The sequence below is a fragment of the Pleurodeles waltl genome, chromosome 12 (genome assembly GCF_031143425.1).
Source record: "Pleurodeles waltl isolate 20211129_DDA chromosome 12, aPleWal1.hap1.20221129, whole genome shotgun sequence".
Taxonomy (NCBI): Eukaryota; Metazoa; Chordata; class Amphibia; order Caudata; family Salamandridae; genus Pleurodeles; species Pleurodeles waltl.
In genome coordinates this window covers 673,167,873-673,194,959 of record NC_090451.1, presented here as the reverse complement: position 1 = coordinate 673,194,959, position 27,087 = coordinate 673,167,873, and the positions used below count along the sequence as shown (strand labels likewise).

At 47.9% G+C, this 27,087-nt stretch overlaps 1 protein-coding gene and 1 long non-coding RNA gene across 2 annotated transcripts in view; one reads left to right on the top strand and one right to left on the bottom strand.

The window, feature by feature from the left end:
• The window catches only part of LOC138268705 (uncharacterized), a 527,660-nt gene that overhangs the window by 417,920 nt on the left and 82,653 nt on the right, over nt 1–27,087 (bottom strand). The gene's annotated exons all lie outside the window — the stretch shown is intronic.
• LOC138268704 (hydroperoxide isomerase ALOXE3-like) overlaps nt 877–27,087 on the top strand; it is a 223,324-nt gene continuing 197,113 nt past the window's right edge. The window contains exon 1 of the mRNA XM_069218621.1: nt 877–1,148. Within this exon, the coding sequence (XP_069074722.1) occupies nt 999–1,148 (150 nt within the window). The 5' untranslated portion in view covers nt 877–998. The remainder of the gene's footprint in view (nt 1,149–27,087) is intronic.

Below are 27,087 nucleotides of genomic sequence, written 5' to 3'. Positions count from 1 at the left end.
TGAATAGCAGGTAAAAATATGATGAAGAGTCTTCAAAATGAGATAAAAAGTGTATTTTCTTAAGAAGTGGAAGCATTTTACATTAGTACATCGGATTAAATCACAGCACTAAAAGTTATTTATTAGAAGGGGTAGTTTTAAACATGAACTTAAGAAACATTCATGCCCCCGGACAATAGTAAACCAAAAAGCAATTCAAGTAATTTATCATCAGCACCTATATGTAATCTAGGTTGTTGTAAGACATGGAGCAAAGGTATAATCTATTAAATCAAACACAGGAAAGATGTTTATACAGCACACATCCAAAGCTCGTGCATTACAAGGTGCTCTCGTATGCAAAGCGCTCTGATGCCTACGGCGCGTACATGTGCTATGTAAAATCGCAAAAATGAATAAATAAATAACTGTGAATATGAAGAAAAAGGAGGCACACTAAAATAAGATAATTACCTAGGATAGCACAATTTTGTCAAGCTGGAAAGCCGGGAATGACCACATTATGACATTCAGCCACTAGATGGGTAGTTATTTTTCTCTCCCAGGTCCACCAAAGGTTAATGTATTGTCTTCAACTCTCGGAACAAGAGGTTAAAGAGTGCGTGGCAGGCAAAAAGGTTCGGCTCGCTTTCGGCTCGAGGGTCCAAGGAGACTTTGAGACGAGCCAGAGCTAGGCATGTCTCCCTTTAAAGGTGCTGCCTTGCCCACCTCTAGTTTCGGGTGCACCGCGAGGAGAGCCAATTTGTGACTTTCCTATAGCCACTCCTTCCTGTTTACCAAACAACCTTGCATTCTGGGACTTGTCGTTTTCTTGTCCTGTTCACAAGTCCCAGCATGCCGCTGGCTATACATTCTGGCTGAAGTAACAAAGCGAATGCTTTAGCTGTGCAAACTGTGTTCTACCCTGTCGTCAGTTCACGCCCTGTCTTTAAGACGCCCCGGTTCCTCCTTGCGAAATCCATCTCTGCGCTCCCAGGATAGTTCCACATACTCTTCTCATGATGGCGACGTACAAGGTCACGGTGGCCACCGGCTCCTTCCTCCTGGCCGGGACCATGGACTCCATCTCCGTCACCCTGGTGGGGGAGTGGGGGCAGAGCCCCAAGCAGCCCCTCAACAATTTCGGACTGGACTTCAACTCCGGCTCCGTAAGTAAGAAGTCCTGGGAGGGGCAGATGGTAAAGCGCACTGGGGAGCGCGGCAATTGGTAAATAGCACCCCGAATTCCTATCAGACGGTCTGACTCCAGCCGCATGCCCCTCGTCGGATAATCGACCTTAAGCCTGCATCCGCTGGTGCTCCTGCCCCACCCAGACCGGCCAGAAATGTAAGAACAAGTGTCGCTGTTAACATCCCTCCGGTCCGACGCTGCGGTGGCAGAACACCGGCGGGTCTGCTTTATAAACCCACTGTAAGGAGTGCCAGCTGGGGCTCCTGTGCCGAGATCTGTGGAACTTGGGGGTCACTGGTTCAGTGCCTGGCAAGCCAGCTCAGTCAGCCAGTGCTGCTTTGGTAGGAGTATTATATTGCATCATTGATATAGCGGTTTCAGCGCATTTGCGTGGCCCTGAAACGCTTGCCTCAATGGAGAGGAGCTACAACGTGTAGGGCATGTGGTTACAAGTGTTGTTATGATCCTATGTACAAAGTATTTCCATGTCTTGCGTGTTGACCACCCACTGGTGGTTATCTTGTTATGAAGAGTAGTGTGTTGGATGAAGAAGTATGAAAGATAGTTGCCCAGTTTATCGTTTTCAGTAAAATGAAAGCTTTGAACAGCTCTGCCGGTACCTGTCTGGTATTTGTTATGATCAGAGTCCACTTAGGTGGTGACTGCTCTGGTACATCCATTCTGACCTATTTTGTTTAGAGTTTGTGGTACTGAACAGGTATAGGTTGGAGGGATTCTCTGGGGTGAAGTTTGGTAATATCATCCCATATCAGATTGTCCTTGTGAGATGTCAAGAAGTGGCTGCCAAATGTAGGTTGTTGAGGTTTGCAGTGGTGGACTAAATTAAAGTCCTACGATGGTGAGAGGCATGTTGCAGATCTCTTCAGTTGTTTCATGCCTGTTCAGTTAGTGATGGGCGGCTAGCTTGTTGTTGCAGATAGGTACAGTGCAGGGTGAAGGAGCTGGCCTGTTTCATCTTATGTGAATATGTGTCAAACAGCATAAGGGATTTATTATGCAGTCTGTATGAACTACAACCAACTACCTTGCTGCTGACTGTCATGGTATTAGTCTGGAACAACAGGTTTACATATTGTATAGTAATTGTCTTTATATAGTGCTTGCTGCCCTTGATTGGTTGATACTCTATATGCAGCGCAGCAGCTGCTCCGGAGCATATATTGAGAAAGCAGAAAATGGTTAGTGATCTGCAAATGAATCCTATCTGCAGTCACAACAATAAAACACATTAACCAGAGTGAAACCATGCCACAGGCTGCTAACTGCTGGGTCACGCGTGTCACTTCACAGCCGTTTCAAATCCCTGTGGTACATGCCAACACCGTGCATTAGGTTAATGAAAAGTTATATTGGAAGTAGCTGGTGTGTTGGGAGGAAAGAGTTCGGAGAAAGTGATTCTGATAAAGGTGTATTAACTTCAAATGTTATCCTGTTGTGGTCGGGGTTCTTAAAATAAAAAATGGAAGCAGCCAGATTTCACCCATGAACCCTGCAAAGGTAAGGTGTGCGAGCCCATCACAAATGTAACTTTTGCTGTGCAAAGAGAACCAAATGAAAACAGAAAAAACTACAGCAAGGTGAAATTAAAGTGTCTGATAAAATAACAGCTTTTTTAAATAGCATTACAATACATACCACTCATGGCTCGGTGAGGTGGGTGCCTGCTACTAAGATCTGTACACACTGACGGCTGGGTGTTTAGAATCCCAGTGTCGCCTGGCCCAGAATTTCGCCCTTTAAAAACCACAAAATGAGTACTGCAGTGCCAGGGATTATTTACACCTAAGCATGAAAAGGGCAATAATGTAACACACAGCACTGCATAAAAACAAATGGCCTGATTACGAGTTTGGTGGTCCACAAGGGTATGCCAGGGGCTGCAGCAGAGAGATCCCAGGCGGAAGGATACTGATAGCTACAGAATAAGGCGCTTTCTGTAGGACCCGGTTGCAAAGGATCACACAAGTCGCAGAAGCTCACAGTCCCAGACAGGAAGCCCCCCATATCCCAATGGATGAAGGGACACCACGTCTATCCCTATGCAGTAGGGCATGACTTCTTCAAGACCGACAGAACGGGGGAGTTTGACTTATTTGCGTCACTTTTGTTTTCTAGAAGAATTCTGGCAAAACATTCAGTATAGCTTCAGTGCACTACATCCAGTTCTGAAACCCTTCTGCCCAAAGGGCAAACTTCTTTTAATATTTTTCGTTTTTTAAAATTAGGTATACTAATTTAAGCATGGTAAAGGACTAAAACGGATCCCTTTCTTTCTTCCAGTGTTTACAGTTCAGATTCCACAGCCTCACCACACAACCCATGCCTAAAACCAGTGACTCTGTTGGGGACCCTCGCAAATACTTCTGGAATTGTGAAATTCTTAGCGAAATAAAGTCAACCATGGACGTGTCAAGTCATCCCCGCTGGAAGTTAGACCGCAGCCTTACTACATCCCTCACCTGATACAATAAATAATACCCGTGAGGTGGCCGAGTGTTTTTCTCAAACGACTTCAGGATTTGAGCATCCTGGCGCATTTCAGATGAAGCAACGCATGGTTTTAAACATGCACAATGTATATACTCGGCGTTTATCGTGCTAGCTTGCCGCTTTGGACAGCAGTATAAAGGGAGCGGATATGATAACCCGGACGGATAGAATCCACGGAGCAATTGTTAGGTCACAGATCAGCAGTAGTCTGTGGAAGACTACTAGCAGCTCTGCCGAAAGCTCATGCGTTCCCCCAACGGGGGGCTGAACCCTGCTTCGCTAATCGTGTCCGGTACACCATTCTAGTTTAGGGTGACCAGGTATCTCGGTTTTCCAACAGCTGTCTCGGCCGATTTCGGGATATTTAGCTCATGTCCCGGTTTTTAGTGGGGGGTTGACTGAAAACAGTGGGAGGTGCGTTTTTTATGTTTTCCAAAGCTGGAACAGTTAGTAATGTTTTTCTAAATGAACGGGTGTGCCTTTCACTTTGGCAAGCGCAACAATTAATTAGCTGTTGCAGAAGAGATGTTGGCGAGTCTGAGCTGGTGACATTCTTATCCGCACAGGAAGTATGCCCTCTGGCTCCATACAATGTTAATGCATGCCAACCACAGAACAAACTGATTGGAATTTAGCTTGTGGGAAATAATGCCATGCTTTCCAAAACCAGGAGAGTTGAACCTCCGTAACACCAGTTCTGCAATATGGCAGCGCCATGCAGTCAAACCTACAATCTGCGGGGCTGTATCTCACGCTCTTCAACACTGAGCAGGTAACCCACTAAACTATCTTTCTCATCCATGCACTAACTGTGACTTGAAAGTAATGTATTGAAATTGGGTGGGGCTAACTCAATCCTTCCCGTTTCCAAGGTCGGTAAACGGGCACCCTGAAACTGAACTATGGTAGAGCTTCTTAGACACAGCTGCCCTGGCACGGGCTATGAAAATGCATTTATTTTTAAACATCTAAGCTGGGAATGTCTGTGTGTCTCATTAGACTGAAGAGTCCAGGAGGGAGTCCCAATGTGAAAGGTTAACTGTATGATGGCCAACGCAGCTCTAGGCGATGGTGATGAGTCACCACCTGTTTTTGAAGAAACTAAAGCTTTGCTTTGAGGCACTCTAAACTGTGCAGCATGCTTCTCCAACGAGTAGCTTGCGAGCTATTGTTAGTTCTCCAGCTACCTGAAAGTAGCTCTACTGTGTGCAGCCCAGACTACTAAATTAGAAACATCTGCTGGGTTAAATTAATATATGTACGCCAAAAATGAAAGTGTGTATCTGAAATGAAAATGTGCCAATTTTCAGAACACATAAGCTGATGTTTGGAGAAAAAGGGTTGTGTTCCTAAAGAATAAGTTACTTACCTTCGGTAGCGCTTTTTCTGGTGGATACAGTAACTACCTGTGGATTCCTCACCTAAAGAATTCTCCCCTCGCGCCAGCCCTCAACGGAAATTTCTTCTAGCTCTGCACGTCGACGATGACGTCCCAATCGCCCGACTCACGCGACGCCGTATGATGTCATCTAGGCAATAAGAAGCCCTCGTCGACGTGCAGACGTCTGTTATCACCATTTTTTACGTGCCATAGAGGCGAACAGGTTGACCGTAAAGAGAACATAGTCATCTCAAATGAATGAAAAACTGAACATTTATTATAATAAAAATAAAATTAGATAACAGTAATAATTGCTCTATACAAGAGTAAAATATGTCAGTCAAGTCCAAACATGTTTTCCTTGAGCTATCTAAATTTGAAAAAGAAATGTATATACAGATACCACAACTATATACATGATTCAGGTATATACATATATACAAGGCAAAGGATGCTCACCCAAGGATTTCATGGTATGACCAGCCAGGCAACGGGGAGGCGGGTGGGACCGTGAGGAATCCACAGTTAGTTACTGTATCCACCAGAAAAAGCGTTACCGAAGGTAAATAACTTATTCTTCTGATGGATACACCTACCTGTGGATTCCTCACCTAAAGAATAGAGTCCCAAAGCAGTACTACCTCCGGAGGTGGGTGCCCGAATGGTCAAATCAAGAAATCCTGCAACACTGAGCGAGCAAAATTGCCATCCCTCCTAACCTCAGAGTCCAAACAGTAATGTTTAACAAAAGTATGGAGGGACGCCCAAGTCGCTGCCCTGCAGATGTCAGCCACAGGAACACCCCTAGCCAAAGCCAAAGAAGCAGCCTTAGCTCTGGTGGAGTGAGCACGAAGCCCCACAGGTGGTTCTTTCTTCACCAAAGAATAACAAATCTTAATACATAGAATGACCCACCTGGATAGCGTTCTCTTGTGGACAGCTCTACCTTTCCTCTTCCCCACGTATCCAACAAAGAGCTGATCATCTTGCCTTAACTCCTTCGTCCTGTCGACATAGAAGCTCAGTGCTCTTCGTGGATCCAGCCGGTGGAGCCTCTCTTCCTCCTTGGATGGATGAGGTGGAGGGTAAAAGGAAGAGAGAGTAATAGACTGCCCCAGGTGAAAGGGTGTAACAACCTTCGGGAGGAAAGCCGCCTTGGTCCTTAACACCACTTTGTCCCTATAGAAAGAAAGGCATGGGGGCTCTACGCTAAGAGCCTGAAGCTCACTAACCCTTCTGGCCGATGTTATGGCCACCAAGAAAACAGTCTTGAGAACTAGCAACCGCAAAGAGCAAGAATGCATCGGTTCAAACAGGGACCCCATTAAAAATGTTAATACCAAATTAAGGTCCCACTGAGGCATAACGAATGGTGATGGTGGAAATTTGTTAGTAAGACAGAAATCTTAAAACAATAGGAGATTTAAAGAGGGAAGGCTGATCAGGAAGGCACAGAAAAGCCGACAGTGCAGATAAATAACCCTTGACTGTGGCAACGCACAACCCTTCTGTGCCAGGCAAAGAGCAAATGACAATATGTCAGACAAACAAGCCTTTAAGGGATCAATTCTATTCTCTCCACACCAGGATATAAATTTAGCCCAACGGCTTGCATAGATCGATTTGGTGGAGTGTCGCCTGGCCGATAAAATAACATCCACCACTTCTGAAGGGAGAGAAAAAGCACTCAGATTGCCCCGTTCAATCTCCAGGCATGAAGGTGCAGGCTCTGGAGGTGGGGGTGTAGAATCTGCCCCTGCGACTGCGAGAGGAGGTCCAACCTGTAAGGGAGACTGAGTGGAGGGCACTGAGAGAGTTGGAGAAGGTCTGTGTACCACACCCTTCTTGGCCAATCCGGAGCTATCAAGATGACCTGGGCTCGGTGTTGGCGGATCTTCCTCAGAACTCGAGGAATGAGGGGTATGGGAGGAAACGCGTAAAGCAACTGACCGTTCGAGGACATCTGAAACGCGCCCCCCAAAGCTCCTTGCACCGGATACTGGAGGCTGCAAAATAACGGGCACTGCGCGTTCTCCTGAGTTGCAAACAGATCTATCTGCGGATATCCCCACATCTGGAAGATGTACAGAACCAGATCTGGATGAAGACGCCACTTGTGGTCGACCGAGCTGCGTCGACTGAGAACGTCCGCACACACGTTCAGAGCTCCGGCCAAATGATGTGCTACCAAGCAATTCTTGTGGTCCTGAAGCCAGGACCAGAGTCGAAGAGCTTCTCTGCAGAGAAGATACAACCCCACTCCTCCCTGCTTCTTTATATACCACATTGCTGTAGTGTTGTCCGTCAGAATCTGGACTGACTGACCGCGAATGGAAGGGAGGAAGGCCTTGAGAGCCAGACGTACTGTCCGCAATTCCAACAGATTGATGTGAAATCTCTGTTCTACCGGAGACCAAAGGCCTTTGACCTCCAGGTCCCCCAGATGAGCTCCCCACCCTAGAGTGGAAGCATCCGTTACCACTGTGGCCACTGGTGGCAGCAGCGAGAACGGCCTTCCTTGCGACAGGTTGTCGACCGCTGCCCACCACTGAAGATCCACTGCAGTGTCTCTGGAGATCCTTATCGACTCCTCGAGATCCCCTTTGTGCTGAAACCACTGCCTGCGGACGCACCACTGAAGAGCCCTCATGTGCCAGAGTGCATGAGTGACCAACCGTATGCAAGAAGCGAACGGACCAAGCAGACGAAGGACCTTGAGGACTGGAACTACCGCTCCATTTTGAAACATTGGAATCAACGCCTGGATGTCCTGAACCCGCTGGGGCGGAGGAAAGGCCCGATTCAATGTCGTATCCAATACCCCTATGAACAGGAGGCGTTGAGAGGGCTCCAGGTGAGATTTGGGCACATTGACTGACTGAAAAACCCAGGTCGTACAACAACTGAGTTGTCGACTGGAGATGATGCTGCACGAGCTCCGGAGTCTTGGATTTGATCAACCAATCGTCCAGATAGGGAAATACCGCTATCCCCCTTCTTCTGAGCTCTGCCGCTACCACCGCCATCACCTTTGTGAAGACTCGAGGTGCTGAAGTAAGACAAAATGGGAGGACCGCAAACTGATAATGCTGCGATCCCACCACAAACCGGAGATACTTCCTGTGCAATTTGCGGATCGGAATATGAAAATATGCGTCCTGCAAATCGACAGACACCATCCAATCTCCTTCGATCAAAGCCAAAAGAACCTGTGAAAGGGTCAGCATTTTGAACTTTTCCTGCCTGAGGAACCAATTCAAAGCCCTCAAGTCCAGAATCGGTCTCAAACGACCATCCTTTTTGGGGATCAGGAAGTATCTTGAATAACAGCCCCTACCCCTGTCCTGCTCGGGAACCAACTTTATCGCGCCTTTTGCCAATAGGGACAACACTTCCTTTTGTAATAGGAGAAGATGGTCTTCCGAACCGAAGGATGGGTGGGGAGGGAAGGGAGGAGGGGAAGAGCGTACCCCTTCTTCACAATGTCGATGACCCAGGAGTCCGATGTTATAATCTCCCACATCGGAAGAAAATGGGCAAGTCTCCCCCCTACCGGAGACAAGTGGACAGGGAGTGGAGGAGGACCACGGCTGCTTTCCTTGCTGCACCCCTCCCGAGGAAGAGGCAGAGTGCTGCTGGGTGGCTCCTCTTGTTCGGACTCTGCCCCTGCCCCTGAAAGATCTGTATGGCAGAGTGCTTGCAGTTTGTTGCGGTCCTTGAAATCTGCCACGAAAGGAGGAGCCATGTCCAAAACCCCTAAACCTCCTATAAGCTCTAAGGGAGGATGAGGCAGTCGACTGAAGCCCTAGTGACCTCGCTGTGGCTCTGTTCTCCCTAAAACGTTCTAGAGCAGAATCCGCCTTTGTTCCAAAGAGCTTCTCGCCATCAAAGGGCAGATCCAGGAGAGTCGCCTGTACATCTGATGAAAAACCAGACCAACGCAGCCAAGATTGTCTCCTAGAAACTATGGTCGTGCCCATAGCCCTTGCCACTGAGTCTGAAGTGTCCAACCCAGACTGGATCACCTGGGTCGCTGCCGCCTGAGCGTCCGCCAGTAACTGCAACATTTCCTGGGACAAGTTCGGATGGCCCTTCGCTTCCTCCATAAGGGCATGGATATAACGTCCCAAAATGCAGGTCGCGTTGGTTGACTTTAAGGCCATACTACATGAAGAAAAGGCCTTTTTGGCAGTATGGTCCATTTTCTTCGATTCCCTGTCCGCAGGTGTTCCGGGAAACGAGCCAAGAGAGGACCTGGATGAACAGGAGGCCTGAACCACTAAGCTCTCCGGTGTCGGGTGCTTGGAGAGGAAAACAGGATCACCTGGTGCCGCCCGATAGCGTCGTGCCACCGCCCTGTTAACAGCAGCTGTAGACACAGGTTTTCTCCAGATGTCTTTGATAGGATCCAGAAGTGCCTCATTAAAAGGCAAGAGAGGCTCTGCCATCACAGAAGTTGGATGCAAAACCTCCGTCAGCAGGTTCCTCTTAACCTCTGCAGCTGGAAGAGGGAGATCTAAGAAGTCCGCAGCCTTCCGAATCACTGCGTGGAAAGATGCAGCTTCCTCAGTGTACTCCCCAGGGGAAGCTAGATCCCGCTCCGGGGAGGTATCTATGCCACTCGCCGTATCAAGACCTTGAAAGTCACCGGAAGGCTCCAAAAATCTCACCCTCTTCCAGGGGCTGTCTGCTGTATTCTTCCTCTTCCAGAAGGCGCAAAGCCAGACGTCTAGATCGAAGCCTTGATTCGAGACCCGGCGTCGGCCGACGCCGAAGATCTCCGTCGGCGCCGAACCTCGGATCCGTCCGAAGCCGGACCATCCAGCTCCACAGGAACCTTGACTGTGGATTGGATCCGAGGCGAATCCAACGGCGCCGTAGCAGGTCTCCTAGGCGACGTCAAGGGCATTGGCGCGCTTCAGGTGCAGCAGACAAAAATGGTGTGAAAGGCATCAATTTGTAAGACGCCGGAACGCCCAAATTAAAGGCCAAAGGGCCAGACGGACCTGCTTGACCACCACCCGGCGCCATGGTAGAATTTTTTTTAAACATGGCGTTCAAAAACGCCGCAGGATCCGTTCCCGGAGTCGGGAAAGACGGGTACTGCTGCTGCACCGGCGCCGGGATAGACGCCGAAGGGCCAGGTAACTCCTGGCTAGGAGAACCCTCTAGCCTCTGAAGAGGCTCGACCTCGAAAACCGACCCAGGTGAAGTCGGGGTTGTAGGAGGTGGAGGGGTGACGGTCGGGCTAATCTCCCACGTCGGACGCCGCCGAGCTGACGGAGATGCCAATCTGGACCTGGACCGTCCCTTACTCGATCGACGCCGGGAGTCGTGACGGCACCGAGAGTCACTATGGCGATGATGGGTCCTCGAGGATCTTGAAGAGGACTCCCTCCAATGACATCTCTCCTTCTTTTTCTTGGAACGGGCCAAGAACAATTTTGCCTCCCTTTCCTTGAGTGCCGTCGGGTTCATGCGCTGGCAGGAGCCGCATGACTCGACCTCATGGTCGGAGCTAAGGCACCAGAGGCAATTCTCATGGGGATCGGTAACCGACATCCGACCCCCGCACTGGTTACATGGCTTAAAGCCGGATTTCCTTGGCTGCGACATTGTAACCGTCGACTCGAAACTGTAGCTCCCTGTGAGCCTCGAAGAAAAACCGTTACTCGGAGGCACGGAAAAAAGGGAACTGACGTCTGCACGTCGACGAGGGCTTCTTATTGCCTAGATGACGTCATATGGCGTCGCGTGGAGTCTGGCGATTGTGACGTAATCGTCGGCGTGCAGAGTTAGAAGAAATTTCCATCGAGGGCTGGCGCGAGGGGAGAATTCTTTAGGTGAGGAATCCACAGGTAGGTGTATCCATCAGAAATTATATTTAACTATTTAGATTGGAGATAAATCATGCAGCTTTGGGGAGACTTATTTCTAACATCAATACCTTGGTGCTAGTGGCATAGCAGCTATGGCTGTTATGTATTATTACCTACGTAGAGGCTTCGCACATAGATACAGCCCTTTTTTTTTTTTTTTTTTTACATTACTGCCAGCAAACCTGTCTGATGCCCATACATGATCATTGGTGGTCATTTTGTATATGGGGAGCATTAATGTAATCTTGTGTGATGTGGTCACTATTATAATGTTATGATTGGTTCACTTGCATAGCTTGCACAAATGAATGGGTTTTAAAAGTTTAAATTTCACATTTGTGCTTCTTTTTCATATCCACTTTCTAATCAGTTAACTTTATGTAGTTTTCTAAGCAGTTGTGGACCCCATGAGTAGGCATCGCAAACTTTTGGGTCCGCAGACCACAGGTTAAGGACTGCTGACCTAAACAATTAAGGGTGTGACTTAACAAATGCAATTTAAAATCCTGTGCTTCCCATAGCATAACACCCACCACTGTTTTTGTGCCTCTCTCTGAGCTTTCTATTCTATTCAGACAAATCACTTCGTAATGCACATGCACCTAAAACGAGCCAAACATATTAGCTTTGAGGTATCAGAAAAATTTGTAAAAACAATCAATTTGTTGTGAATAATTAAAATTGAACTCTTTCAGTTCTGAAAGTGTGAGAGTGAATTAAACCTTGCTATGGCCTGCGAAAGTAGTGGTCTTCAGAGAGTCGCAATCACTTCCATTCTTCCCTTCACACCAATTTCCTATGCAGTCTCTAGGTTAGACCCTTATGCCCTTTTTCTGCTCATATCTTTCACTAATTCTCCATCTGGAAATCTCACACTTCATCTCCTTCCAGTTCCCTCTGTCTTGCTTTTACTACTTTGCATCTCCTTCACTTCACAGTCCCCCAGAAACATGACAGCTGTGTACCTCCTTCACACTATTTTGCACAGAATCACAATTATAACTGGTACACATGACCACTGCTGTGTGAGCCATGTACTTTGCTTTACTGCTGACTGAGCCAAAATACACACACTGAGAGGAGTCAAAATGATTCTCTGGAATGCACCTCTTAATGCGAAGAAGACATTTATTATATCTTTTTGCAAGGCTCATGAAGGAAGGCCTGTATAACCGAAAGTGTACCTTTTAATAAGTGCAACAATGAAGTAAGACCATGTACAAATAATCTTTAATCTATTCACAGCAAATATATACATGCAAAGATACAAACACCTATATTGATATATGTGTGTGTGTATATATTCATACACAATGCAAAGCAAATGATTAATAAAAAATGCATCACCGAAGGGCCTGTCTGGTGCTTCATCTTTCTCTTGCCAGCAAGTCGTTGACCCCAGTTCGACCGCAATGAGAAAAAGAGAGCTCTAACCTCTCGGGAAATATTTCAGGCATTCAACGTCTGAATCCTGATTGAGGTCTCTGAATCTGCCACTGTCGACATGGGTCTCTTATATACCTTAAACAAACGAGGAAGGAGCTTTCTGGAAAAACCCCGCCTGCTCTGTAAGAAGTATTAAAAAATGCTGGCTATTTTAGGTCAGCTTTGACAGAAACACGCCGAACTTGGCCAAAATCCCAAGATGTCTTTCCAAAAACTAAACCGTTCCCTGCTGTACCATAAACATCATTCTAGTACATCCTTATCTTGCTGACTGACTTCTCCACGTTATGTCCTAGCCGTTCGGTGAGAAGAACGAGTTACTTACCTTCGGTAACGACTTTTCTGGTGGATACATTAGCTACCTGTGGATTCCTCACCTCATGAATACTCCCATGGCGCCAGCATTCGACGGAAATCTTCTTACTAGTCTCTGCACGTCGACGAGGACGTCACTGTCTCGCACGCGACGCCGTCTGACGTCATACAGGCAATAAGAGGTCCTCGACGACGTGCGGACGTCAGTACCAATCATTTTTTACGTGCATGAGAACAACCAGGCAATGCAATGAAAGAACAAAGCAACATCCATTATATTGTAAAAATACACCACATTGTATGAATAACTGTAAATCTTTTTATGTACATATATATATATATATATAAAACTCTCTCTTTTAAAATATATACACACACCAAGTATATACATAAAGATATATACACATATACCTATATATATATATAAATATATTATATATATATATACATCTATTGCACCCTCAAAGACCAAGAGGAGCGCACTCAAGGATTACTTGGCAAGACCATAAAGGCAACGGGGAGGCGGGTGGGACCGTGAGGAATCCACAGGTAGCTAATGTATCCACCAGAAAAGTCGTTACCGAAGGTAAGTAACTCGTTCTTCTGATGGATACAACTACCTGTGGATTCCTCACCTCATGAATAGAGTCCCAAAGCAGTACCACGCCCGGCGGCTGGTGCCTAAATGGTCAAACCAAGAAATCCTGCAGCACTGACCGTGCAAAATGGCCGTCCCTTCTAACCTCAGAATCTAAACAGTAATGTTTTGCAAAAGTGTGAAGGGACGACCAAGTTGCGGCCTTGCAGATGTCGACCACAGGAACACCTCTGGCTAAGGCCGAAGTGGCCGACTTAGCTCTGGTGGAATGAGCTCTAATGCCCTCAGGAGGATCCTTCTTTCCAAAGAGTAACATATTTTAATGCAAAGAACAACCCACCTGGATAGTGTTCTCTTGTGGACTGCCTTTCCTCTCCTCTTGCCCACGTATCCAATAAACAGCTGATCCTCCAGCCTGAAATCCTTTGTTCTATCGATAAAGAAGCTCAACGCTCTCTTTGGGTCCAGACGGTGCAGTCTTTCTTCCTCTTTGGAAGGATGAGGCGGAGGATAGAACGTGGACAAAGTAATTGCCTGAGCCAAATGGAAGGGTGAAACAACCTTCGGGAGGAAAGCAGCCTTGGTCCTCAACACCACCTTATCCCCATAAAAAGTTGTATAAGGGGGTTTTACTGATAAGGCCTGCAACTCACTCACTCTCCTTGCTGATGTTATAGCTATCAGGAAGACTGTTTTTAAAACCAAATACCTCAAGGGGCAAGAATGCATAGGTTCAAAAGGGGACCCCATAAGGAAAGTCAGGACTAAGGACAAATCCCATTGCGGCATAACGAATGGCTTTGGAGGATATTGATTTAGAAGACCTTTCAAGAATCTGATAACAATAGGGGATTTAAATAAAGATGGTTGGTCTGGAAGACATATGAAGGCTGACAAGGCCGATAAATAACCTTTAATGGTAGCCACTGCACAACCTTTCTGCGCCAGAGATAGAGCAAAAGACAAAACGTCCGATAGATGAGCATGTAAAGGATCAATCTGCCTCTCTCCACACCACGCAACAAATTTAGACCACCTATTAGCGTAGATAGATTTAGTGGAGTGTCGCCTGGCCGCTAATATAACATCCACTACCTCAGGCGGGAGAGAGAAGGAACTCAGGTTGCCCCGTTCAATCTCCAGGCATGTAGGTGCAGACTCTGGAGGTTGGGGTGTAGAACCTGCCCCTGCGACTGTGAGAGGAGGTCTGCCCTGAAAGGGAGACGGAGCGGCGGGCACGTTGAGAGTTGGAGAAGGTCGGAGTACCACACCCTCCTTGGCCAATCCAGAGCTATTAAGATTACTAGAGCCCGGTCTTGGCGAATCTTCCTCAATACTCGAGGAATCAAGGGTATGGGAGGAAACGCGTAAAGCAACTGGCCGCACCAGGTCATTTGAAACGCGTCCCCCAACGCTTCCTGCATCGGATACTGAAGGCTGCAGAACAACGGACAATGCGCGTTCTCTCGAGTGGCGAACAGATCTACCCGAGGAAACCCCCACTTCTGGAAGATTAAACGGACTTGATCTGGATGGAGACGCCACTCGTGGTCTGCCGAGAAGTGGCGACTGAGACTGTCCGCACGCACGTTCAAGACTCCGGCCAGATGGTTTGCTATCAAGCAAATCCAATGGTCCTTTGCCCAGGACCATAGTCGAAGAGCTTCTCTGCAGAGAAGGTACGACCCCACTCCTCCCTGCTTGTTTATGTACCACATCGTGGTAGTATTGTCCGTTAGGACCTGTACCGACTGACCACGAAGGGAAGGGAGGAAGGCCTTGAGAGCCAGACGTACAGCCCGTAACTCTAACAGATTGATGTGAAAAATCTGTTCCTCTGGAGACCAAAGACCTTCGATCTCCAGATCCCCCAGATGAGCTCCCCACCCTAGAGTGGAAGCATCCGTTCTGACTGTGGCCACTGGTGGCGACTGCTGGAACGGCTTTCCTTGTGAAAGATTGTTGCTTGCAATCCACCACTTCAAATCCACAGCAGCATCTCTGGAGATCTTGACAGTACCCTCTAGATCCCCTCTGTGTTGAGACCACTGCCTTCGGAGGCACCACTGAAGAGCCCTCATGTGCCAGCGAGCATGCGTGACCAACAGAATGCAGGAGGCAAAAAGACCGAGCAGACGAAGGACCTTGAGGACTGGAACTACCGCTCCATTTCGAAACATTAAAACCAAATCCTGAATATCTTGAATCCGCTGAGGCGGAGGAAAGGCCCGACCCAATGTTGTATCCAGTACTGCCCCTATGAACAGGAGGCGCTGAGAGGGCTCTAGGTGAGATTTGGGCTCGTTCACCGAAAAGCCCAGGTCGAACAACAACTGGGTTGTTGACTGCAGATGACGCAACACAAGCTCCGGGGACTTGGCTTTGATCAACCAATCGTCCAAGTAAGGGAATACTGCTATCCCCTTCCTTCTGAGCTCTGCCGCAACCACCGACATCACCTTCGTGAAGACTCGAGGTGCTGAAGTAAGACCAAACGGAAGGACCGCAAACTGGTAGTGTTGCGATCCCACCACAAACCGGAGATACTTCCTGTGTGACTTGAGTATCGGGATATGAAAGTAAGCATCCTGCAAGTCGACAGACACCATCCAGTCTTCCATGTTCAACGCCAAAAGCACCTGTGCTAGGGTCAGCATCTTGAACTTTTCCTGCTTGAGGAACCAATTCAAGATCCTCAGGTCCAGAATTGGTCTCAAACGACCATCCTTCTTGGGAATCAGGAAATACCTTGAGTAAACTCCTTGACCCCTTTCCTGCTCCGGGACCAACTCCACCGCGCCCTTTAAAAGGAGGACTTCTACCTCCTGTTCTAGCAACAGGAGGTGTTCTTGTGAACAATACGAAGGGCGGGGCGGGATGAGGGGCGGAAACTCCCGAAAGGGAAGGGTGTAGCCTTTTCCCACAACACTGAGAACCCAAGTGTCCGACGTAACAGTCTCCCATTTGGTGAGAAAATGCTGTAATCTTTCCCCTACAGGAGAGGAGTGAGTGGGAAATGGTGGAAGCCTAAGGCTGCTTCCCCTGCTGCACCCCGCCAGAGGATGAGGAAGAGGCAGAGTGCTGCTGAGAGGCTCCCCTGGTGCGGACCCTACCCCTCCCCCTAAAAGATCTATAGGGATGGGAAGAGGCAGGTTGCTGATATCTTCCCCGAAAGGAAGAGGAGGAAGAGCCACGCCCAAATCCACGAAACCTCCTGAAGAATCTGGAAGAGGCCGTGGAAGAAGGAGCTTGGAGTCCCAACGACTTAGCCGTGGCCCTGCTCTCCTTAAAACGTTCCAAGGCCGAATCAGCCTTAGCCCCAAACAGTTTGTCCCCATCAAACGGGAGATCCAACAATGTGGACTGTACATCTGCCGAAAAGCCCGAGTTACGGAGCCAGGCCTGTCTCCTTTCCACCACAGTTGTGCCCATTGCTCTGGCTACCGAGTCGGTGGTATCCAGTCCCGTCTGGATAATTTGGGTCGCAGCAGCCTGGGCATCAGAGACAAGATCCAAAAGACCCTGGGGAAGCTCTGTAAACGAAGAGGAGATGTCATCCATCAGAGCATGAATATACCTCCCCAGGATACAGGTCGCATTAGTGGCTTTTAACGCCAGACTGCAGGACGAAAAAATCTTCTTCGACTGCGCCTCTAGCTTTTTTGAGTCTCTGTCCCCAGGCACCGTCGGGAAAGAACCAGGCGCTGACTTGGACGAACAGGAGGCCTGCACTACCAAGCTCTCCGGCGTAGGGTGCCTAGATAGGAAACCAGGATCAGTTGGAGCCGTCCGATACCTCCTGGCCACGGCTCTGTGAACTGCTGGGGAAGATGCCGGCCTCTTCCACACCTCTAAAACCGGATCCAGCAGAGCGTCATTAAAAGGTAACAGAGGCTCCGCCGCGGCTGAGGCCGGATGCAACACCTCCGTCAAAAGGTTTTGTTTCGCCTCCACCACCGGCAAAGGCAGGTCCAAAAAACTAGCTGCCTTCCGTACCACTGTATGAAAGGAAGCAGCTTCCTCAGTATATTCCCCCGGGGACGAAAGGTCCCACTCAGGGGAAGTGTCCAGCCCACTGGCCGACTCCAGTCCACGCAGCCCATCACCCGAGTCCTCTAGCTCTCCTTCCTCTAGGGCTCGTTGGTACTCCTGCTCTTCTAGTACCCGGAGAGCACGCCTCCTTGAATGCAGTCGTTGCTCAATCCGCGGAGTCGACAATGCCTCCGCCGAAGTCGGAGATCGGCGCCGATCTTCCGAAGCCACCGACGCCGCATCCGGCGCCACGGGTAACTTCGGCGCCGACTGAAGAGCAGCTGAAACAGATGGACCCACCGGAGTCACAGGCCGAAATCTCGACGTCGACGGGATGGAAATCCCTGGGGCCAATCCCTCCGAAGCCACCGGAGCGGCCACCGGCGCCGACACTGGCGCCGAGCCCACGTTCCCAAACGGGAGAAAGGGCATAAAGGGTGCCGGCCGAAGAGGCGCAGGATCACCCAAAGAAAAGGCCAAAGGCCCAGCCGGAGCACCCCCTGGAGCCATCTGTTGGAAGATGGCATACATCGCATTCAAGAATGCGGAACTATCGGCTCCAGGGGTGGGAAAAGCCGGATACTGGGGTGCCTGTCTCGGAGGCGACCCCGACGCCGGCCTCGGCGTCTGCGCCGGAGAAAACACTTGAGGCTCCAATACCTCAATCACCGACGCCTGTCCAGGCGAAGTTGGTGACGCCGGAGAGGGCAACGGCGTCGAAGGATGCGGCGTCACCGTGGGGCTGACCTCCCATGTCTTTCGGCGCCGATCCGGAGACCTGGAACGAGCCTCCCTTGAATGACGCCGAGATTCTCTACGGCGCCGGGAGTCTCGATGACGCCGATGTCTTGGAGAAGACTTCTTGTGATGCTTCTCCTTTGATTTGGCCATAAACAGCTTCGCCTCACGTTCTTTAAGGGCCTTCGGATTCATGTGCTGACATGAATCACAAGTCGAGACGTCGTGGTCGGAGCTCAAACACCAAAGGCAATCGGAATGAGGATCCGTCACCGACATCTTGCCTCCACACTCACGACAAGGCTTAAATCCAGACTTTCTCTGCGACATTATTTCCACAGAGAAAGAGTACGCAGCAAGATATACACTGTAACCGCAAGAGTAACAGTTGCTCCCTCGAAGATAACCGTTTCGAATGCACGGAAAAAAGGGAACTGACGTCCGCACGTCGTCGAGGACCTCTTATTGCCTGTATGACGTCAGACGGCGTCGCGTGCGAGACAGTGACGTCCTCGTCGACGTGCAGAGACTAGTAAGAAGATTTCCGTCGAATGCTGGCGCCATGGGAGTATTCATGAGGTGAGGAATCCACAGGTAGTTGTATCCATCAGAAAAGAACATGCAGAATAGAAAACACGTTGCATAACATGTTTTGTACGAAAAACTACTTGCACCTTCAACGTGGCAGTGAAGCTAAGGCTAAGCTGTATCCAAAATGGAGTCTGTAACTTGTGACTGCTAGTGTGATGGTGGACAGCTAAGCCAAGTGGAAAGTAGTGCACCACTGAGTCAGTGGTCAAAACACAAATATCACTACACCAGGCAGAGAGGCCAAGGACTGGATGAGCAACTGACTCAGGTGACAATGCACACTATACAGGAAAAATAAACTGCATGAATGAGAAACTACAGAAACACATCATCCTGGAAAAAGCCAACACTGTTAGGGAATGCAAGATTACTTGAAAGGTGAAATATAAACAGGAACAACATTGGTGACCTGGACTATCGTAAAGGTTTTTAACAGTCACCGTTCAGAAAGCTGTCCGTGTTTTTGCCTACAGACCTAGGGTTATGATTATAGGGTCTAAAAGGGACCCACAACAATATCAGTTTTTAAATATTGCCACATCTGAGACCTCGCCTTACTCTGGCTACAGACGTATTTCAATATTTGGCTTTAACGGTTCTCAGTCCTCTAATTTGTTGGCAAAGTTGAGCATCTCACGCATTTTCTGCAGCATTGTAGAAGGACTACAGGTGCCTCATAATTCTGCCCGTACACATTTTAAAACAGAGCTGTGCCATGCTGGTCCAGGCGGTGGTTGGCAGTGCCAGGGAGTGAACAGGGAGGGGAGGAAATGTCGGGCTTAGGAGAAGGTGAGGCCTTGGTATCGTGTAACTGCGCACCAGTTGATGTAGGCTCAGTCTCGTCATTGCCTCCCTATGCAGTGTTTCTTTCCCAACCGTTTCTTTCCTAGCCTCCAGCCATCCATTCATTGGTTCTTTTACTCCCTCACTTGCATATCCACCCATGCACTCACTCGACCTACCTATCAATTCGTTCAACTATCCACCCTTAAATGCACTCACCTAACCATTCACCAGCCATTCTTTTGCACAACCATGCATCTTTGCATTCTTCCATCTTGGCGTTCACCTATCCACTGTAGCGAAGGCACTTTTGGGACTGCTTAGAGGCTCAATGTTTAAATACATGTTTTTAATTTAGCATTTCTTTTCCGTCTGTAACCATTTACATGATTCCTCGTTCATATGATAATGTACTGAGAATTCGTTGTACATGTTGCTCGTTCTTAGTAAACCATCTAGTCTGTACACTCTGTCCAACTACAAAGAACATGATGCCTCAGCATTCTGATTGGTTCTGGAGACACCTCCACGTTTATAGACACATCACAGGGTTGAGCTTGCACCACTGACTTAGTGCGACATGGAGAGTGCTTGTATTATAAAAACCGACTGCGCTAAAGGAGCACTTTCGCTTGGCTTATCCTGGAACGCTGCACACATGCAGTGCCCGAGATGAAGCTTTGCTGACTCTGATGCTGATTCTGAATCCGAATCCAACCTCTACCTTCCACCGGACCAACAGCCGCACTACCCCAGACTGGATTCCTGATACATAACACCCAGGTATGGGCCTTTCCACTAAATCTGGTGGAGGGTGCTCCCACTGTGCTCTCAGCAGTATAGGTAGTTGCAGATAGGAGTTTACCAACACAATTGCACAACCATGGTTGAACTGTTTATCTTTTTCATCATCTTTGTTATGATGGTCACCATGCTTTGTCATGTTTGCCTAATAATCGCAGGTCATGTTTTTTGTGCAAGAATAGGTAGACCTGCTGCCACAATTTCCTTAGGAATCTGAATTGTCATGTTTAAGGTTGCGTAACGGATCTGTTACCCTTGTGTTTAGGGGTTCAGGCAGGGCACTGTGAGCTGGCTAGGAATCATGTCAACATTTCCTTATTGTATATGCGGACTGAGTCCCTATAACCTGGCATTTATGTTGACCAAATGCACAGACGTACATTAGTAGCAGGAACTGTACAACACCAGCTTCACATTCATCCATCCATTCTTCTGTTCACTTAGACATCCATCCTTACGTTCACCAGTCAGTATTTATCTATTCACACATTTGTTTATTAATGTTTGCGATCAGCAGTCATGCCTTATTCAGCATCCCACCAAAAGAGCCTCTCTCTCATTCACCTCTTCTTCCACTTTCATATTAACTCACAGACCCAGGCCATCCATTTATCTGCACGTCTGCCTGAACCATGCTCTTTCTCCTATCCATCTATCCCTCAATTCCATCCATCCTCATTCATGAACCCAAGGATATATTTTAACTTATAACAAAGCCAGTTCTGTTGGCTTTATCAATGCCTGTTTTTGTTGATGTCCTGAACTGCAACAAGTGGAATACTTTTAAAGTGGTGGGGAGCAATCCCAGGCCCAAACCGAAGAGTGAGACTGGCCCATTGAGCCCTCAGAGGACTTTTCAGGGGGAGCAGGGGCATACGTCCCTGAAGCAACACTGGTGAAATAACCCAATTGCAATACTTCATCCAGTCCGCTGAACAAGCCCAAGTTCACAAGAGGATGTTTGAAGGGGTTCATCCTTCTCTCCGGACCTTACCCACTATTCTACACCAGAATATTTTGTAAAACAAAAATTTGGACAGGCACCACTTTTTCTGCACATATTCTAGGATAAACTGTTGACGGTTTTACTATAAGTTCACACCCTGCATCCTCCCAATACCCTTTCAGCCTCTTAAAACTGAGAACCTCCTTGTGTATCTGGGGGGGGGGGGAGGGAGGAGGATGGAGTGGGGGAGCTGCAGGGAATAACAGAAGCACCCAAACCCACAGCCTGCAAAGCTAGCCTTCTGGTACGGGATGTTTAAATAATGAAATGCTGACAGATGAGTCATGAAATAGTTGCAGTAAAAACAAGTCCTCTTGCCAAGTAGGATATGGTGACCCATATCAGGAATAAGCCTCCCCCCAGCATAAAGTTCACAAAAAATGATCTGTAAAATACTTTACATATGTCTACATTTTCTCCCGAACATTTTTCTGAAACAACATTAACTTCATGAAATACCAGCTTGTCATTCTTAGCAAATAAAGTAGGGTTTACCCTAAAGCATCAGTTTCTGCCCTGAAAAATGTTTTCCCTTTAAAACGTTTGCTGTTTTTTTTAATTTATTTTTTTTAAAGCAAATAAAGTGCTTTTCAGCCAACTCTTCCGTGCCCTTTTCCCAAAAGTACATATTTGTAGACCTCGAACCGGGCACACTAAGAGGTGGCCATCAGTGAAGGCACAAAATCCAAGATTTGAAGCTGTATTGTATTTGTACTGTATGGAACATTTGTAACATTTGAAGCTTCATGACGCAAAAACACAACAACAAAATGACAATCTGAAGCTGCGGCATGGAAAGGGTGCCCTTTGAAGGGTTCTTTGTCATGTGATGGTGAAGGATGGTGCTTCCTAACCCCTCGCAATTAATATCCATGTTAGGGGTGGAACATATTCCCTGAGGAAACCCAGCACCTCGTGGGGTACAGATTAGTAGGATTATCCAGTGCTACAAGTCATGCAGGACAATCTATTAAAGTCCTGGTCTTTACTTACAACCCATGATTGTTTACAGGTAATCGGATGCACCTTTTTTCCAAGTAGTCTTTGGGGCCCAGAGAGGGTGCCTTACCTTTAAAGGCCCTGTTGGACCTCCTCGGTTACCTGCTCCTCTCTATACTGCTCTCATATTTCTAAGCTAAACATAGGGAACAGTGTTGCCATAAGTATTTGTGGGGCCCAAGGGAGGGCATATTTTGGGGCCCGTTCATCATTTTACAACGCATTTTTTGCTAAGTGAAGCCCTCATAAAGCCAAACAAATGATCAAAAACAAGGTTCACACTGAAACAGTTGAAACGTCTTTCCAGGGGCCCCAAAAGACCTTAAGATGCCACTTGGCAAAAAGACAGACTCAGAAGTAGAGGTAGGTAAAGAGGAAAGATTCTGTGATATGAAAATAGACAGCAGTGTGCTAGTTAGAAAGAACTTTCCAAGGGTATCCTGGGAAGGTGGGGGCCCTAGCTAATTGCCCATGCTTTAAATTTAACATGTCACTGATAGGGAACACCTAGCTTACGTGATGCATGCCTGCTGTGCCTCATCCAGCTGTGCCAACCTGCTGATGTCTAGGGGAGGGAGACAGTGGGCCACACTCAAATTTAGGCCCTCATTATGAACACTGCGGTGAAAACTGCTGTGTTCATGCTGGCGGTCTACTCCGTGACTGCCAGCGCCCCCGGAACACCGCCGGCCGTATTATGAACATTCCTCTGGGCCGGCGGGCGGAAACATTGTTTCCACCCGCCGGCCCAGAGGAATGCCTGGCTGGGAAATTGACAGCGGCAGGAGCCGCCACCAATGCCTCTGTGCGGCGGGTGCATCTGCCCCAGTCACGCAGATCACTGCCCGTAAATCGGGCAGTGACCTGCGCGATGAGGCACTGCACAGGGGCCCGGGTGCACCCCTTCCGCCAGTCTTTCCCTGGCGGGTAAGCTGGTGGCTGAGGAATCATTATCCGAGGGGCAGCACCGAGGGTCAGATGATGGTGCTGAAAGCCGCCAGGCTGCCTGATGGAGGCAGCCTGGTGGTAAGTGGCAGCGGTGCAGAAGCCAGATTCGGTGGTGACCAGTAGACTGCTGTTCTCCGTGATTTGTCAGTTGATGGCCTTCTCAAGAACTTTCACGGGAAAGGGGTGCAGAGAGATGGGACGATAAGTTCTCCAGGGTCGGCAGTGGGATTCTTGAGGAGAGGTTTGACATCTGCATCTTTCTGTTATCAGTGAAGGTGGCCGTGGTGATAGATTCATTGGGGATGGAGGTGAGTTTGTTGCTGACATTCTTCTTTAGGTTTTAGCAGTGGTGGGGACAAGGGTCCGTGGGTTTTTCAGAGTGGACGGAGTTCACAATGGTCTTAGTGTTCTGTGTGGTCATCTGATCCCATGTGGGGAGCTGGTGGTTGAAATTGGTAGAGGTGCAAGCAGGGAGGCTGTAGATGTCAGTGGGTTTTGGTTCAAAGCTTTTGCAGATGGTGGATATCTTGTTGTGGTAGACGTCTGCGAGGGTGTCGCAGAGTTCCTGGGATGGGGTGATGGTGTTCTTGGTGTCTTATGGGTTGGAGAACAATCTGACAATGTTGAAGAGTTCTTTGCTGTGATAGGAGCTGGCAGCGACGCAGCTGACTTGTAGTGTCTTTCAGGTGGTGGTGGTAAATGTTGAGGGCTGTCCTTAGGGTGGCTTGGTCTGTGGGGTCCTTGCTGGTGTGCCATCTCCTTTCTAGACGCGCGCAGTTGCGTTTCAGTGTTTGGAGTTTTGGAGTATACCAACTGACCTGTTTGGTGGATCTTCTGTGTTAGGAGGGCTTGATTGAGGTGACTGTTGTCACAGTTGTCGATCCAGGTGGAGAAATTCTCTGTTCGAGGCTGACAGTGGGTTCAGGCGGGTGGTGTTGAGGGCATCAGTCCACTGGTTCTCTGTTATATTGCTCCAGCTGCGGGGGAGGAGCTGAGAGGCTTGGGAGTGGTTCCTGGGGATCCTGTGAGGGTGAATTGGACGAGGGAACGATTGGTCCATGTGAGTTCTGAGACATGACTGTACTTGATTCTGTTGCTGGCTTTTGAAGTTGGAGTCAAGTGTTATGATGTTATGGTCGAAGCGAGCTCGTGCTCTCGACGGCTCCGACGTTCAGCTGCCACGGAGCAGCTCGAGAGAGCATTGCAGTTACTGGGAGCCGGCGAGGGGAAGCAACGCTGTATCTTGCCTGAGGAAATAAACGCCTTTTTGCTTAAACCTGCACAGTCTTCCATCGCAACAATTTTTAGTGACGAATTGCCAGTTCCGGATATGGTGCGGCAAGGTTTCAGTGTAATCGGACTGAGTGTGTAGCAGCGCCTCACCCGCTGGAGTTAACGTCTAATCCAAAGGTCATATGCCACTTTGGGAAGTCTCAACGGGGCACCAGAAGTAAGGATATATAATTTAAGCGTGAATACTAGCTTCTGTGTCAGCGAGGTGCTGATAATACAAGGAGTGAAACCTACTTACTTGTGTTGGTTCCTTGTGGGAGGAAAACTAAATGATGGCTAGAATTAGAGGAATGGCCCCGATGAATTGCTTCTCTTAATAAAATAATTGAAGGACTAACTGGATTGGAGAGTATTAGAGGAAAGTATCCAGTTAGGTACCTTGTGATGCTGTTCTAGTGAAGATACTGCTATTTCGTTGAATTACAAGTATTTACAGTTTTGTTTTTTAACTAATTTTAATGGATATGCCAACAATTACACCACCTCCTCCATTTGTGTCATTATCTGGACAGCCAGCAATTGAATGGGAGGAGTGGCTAGATATTTTTGATAATTACTTAGAAGCCTTGGACAGTCAAAGGTTTCGCCCTAGAAGGAAAAAAGCCAGGTTATTAAATGCATTAGGCAAAGAAGAACAACACATATATAAGTATCTTCCAGATTTGCCAGTTCAGGCTGATAAAGTGGATACAGATGTATACACAGACGCACAGAAAAAATTAGACCTAAGATTTGCAAGAACTCAAAATGTTGTGATGAGGCAACGCAAGCTTTATACCCAACCTCAAAGAGATGGTGAATCTATCATTGATTTCGTCTCAAGGTTAAGAGAATTAGCAGTCAAGTGTCAATTTGGAGAGATGAAAGTTGAAATGATTCGGGATCACTTGACTGTCCAATGTAAAAGCAGGAAAATGCAAGAGAGGTTATGGGCAGCAAAGAATCCCACGTTGAAAGACGCCACTGAAATAGCAAAAGTTGTGGAAGAATCAGAGTATTGCATGAAAGCGATGGAAAAGAAGGAAACAAAAGATGAAGTACCAGTCGTAGGCAAACGACGGGACACTTTTCCTACCAAAGTTAAGAACTGTAACAATAAGTCATTAAAAGAAACGGAGAATAGGAGAGGCAACAAATGTGAAAGTTTCAACCACACGTCGGATGCAAGATTTTGTTTTGCTGTTGGAAAGGAGTGTAGAAAGTGTGGGTTGAAGGGACATTTCGCTAGAATGTGCCATGGTTTAAGCAAGAGGAGTGTGGCAACACTTTTGGAAGAAGAGAGCGATGACAAATGGTGCAAGACTAATCTGAGTACAGACAGAGTATTAGCCATAGAGGATGAAGGAATATGTAGACCAAAGGAACAAAGACTCAAGGCGCAATTTGTAATTCGAGGAAAACCTGTCAAATTGATGGTAGATTCTGGATCCTTATATGCCATAATTCCAAGAAAATTGTTTACTTCGGAATGGCCTTGTACGAGGATGGCTGTTCTAGACACCAGACTGCGCAGGTTTTTGCTTTAGTAGGTTGGATTTATTGGTTTGATAGGCAGTATTTAGGGACCAGACATAGATAGTTGTTATGTTATGGTAGGTTGTGGCGTCTTCTTCTTCTTTTCTCCCTCTCCGGACCTCGCGGGAAGCGTGCGGAAAGAGAAGAAAATAGGTAAGTGCAGGGTTGTGGTTTAATTTGTCTTTCTTCTCTCTTTTCTTTTCTTCTCTTCTCTATTTACCTTTCTCCTGTCTTTTTTTCTTTACTTTTTCTTATTCTTCCCTGGTTCTCTCTGGGGTCTGTTCTATTTCTTTCCTCGCTGTCTTTTCTTTCTCTCTGTTTGTTTTTTTTTCTTCTTTTCCTGTTGTTCGTATACTACAGTCTTTCTTCCTTTCCTGTTTTTCCCTTTCGTCTCTTTTGACTAATGTTATATATTAGTATGCATATATAGGTCTTTCCGCTGTCTTTGCCTTTCTCTCTCTCCCTTTTCTTCTATGTCTTCTTACGTCTTGGGTCTCTCCCCACAATCTCTCCCCCTTTTCTCCCCATGCTGGGCCCCTTTGTTTTCCCTTCCCCGCCCTCTCTTTTGCTTCCCGCCCGCTGCCCCTTGTTCCGTACCCCGTACCTGGAGAGGCCACGCTTCTCCTGAAGCGTGGCGGCTCTTTCGCAAAGCTCCCCGGGGTCAGCGGTCTTCTTCAAGGATTTCTGTCGGCTCCGACTCCGGCGGTGTTCCGCTCCTCCAAAGAGCGGCGTCTTCGTCTGTGGTGTCGGCGTCCTCTTGGTCCGTCTGTTCTTCTGTGTCCTCATACTCCGGGTTCTTCCAGCTCCTATTCCCGGCGATCTCCTTGGAAAGGAGAGGAAGCCGTCTTTTGAAACCCGTCAAGTCCCGCGTTGTTGTCAGGTAACCAATGCTAGCGCCGCCATCCTGGGTTACTTCTGGTGCAGAAGAGGCAGTGTCAGCACAATTCTGGGGAGAGTGTGGGTCGGATCGGAGAGACCCATCACAGGCCTCAAGTAAGGTTGTTACCAAAAGACAAAAGTCCTGGTGGATATCAAGGCGAGAAGGTAGACCTCATTGGCTATATGATGGCTGAAATT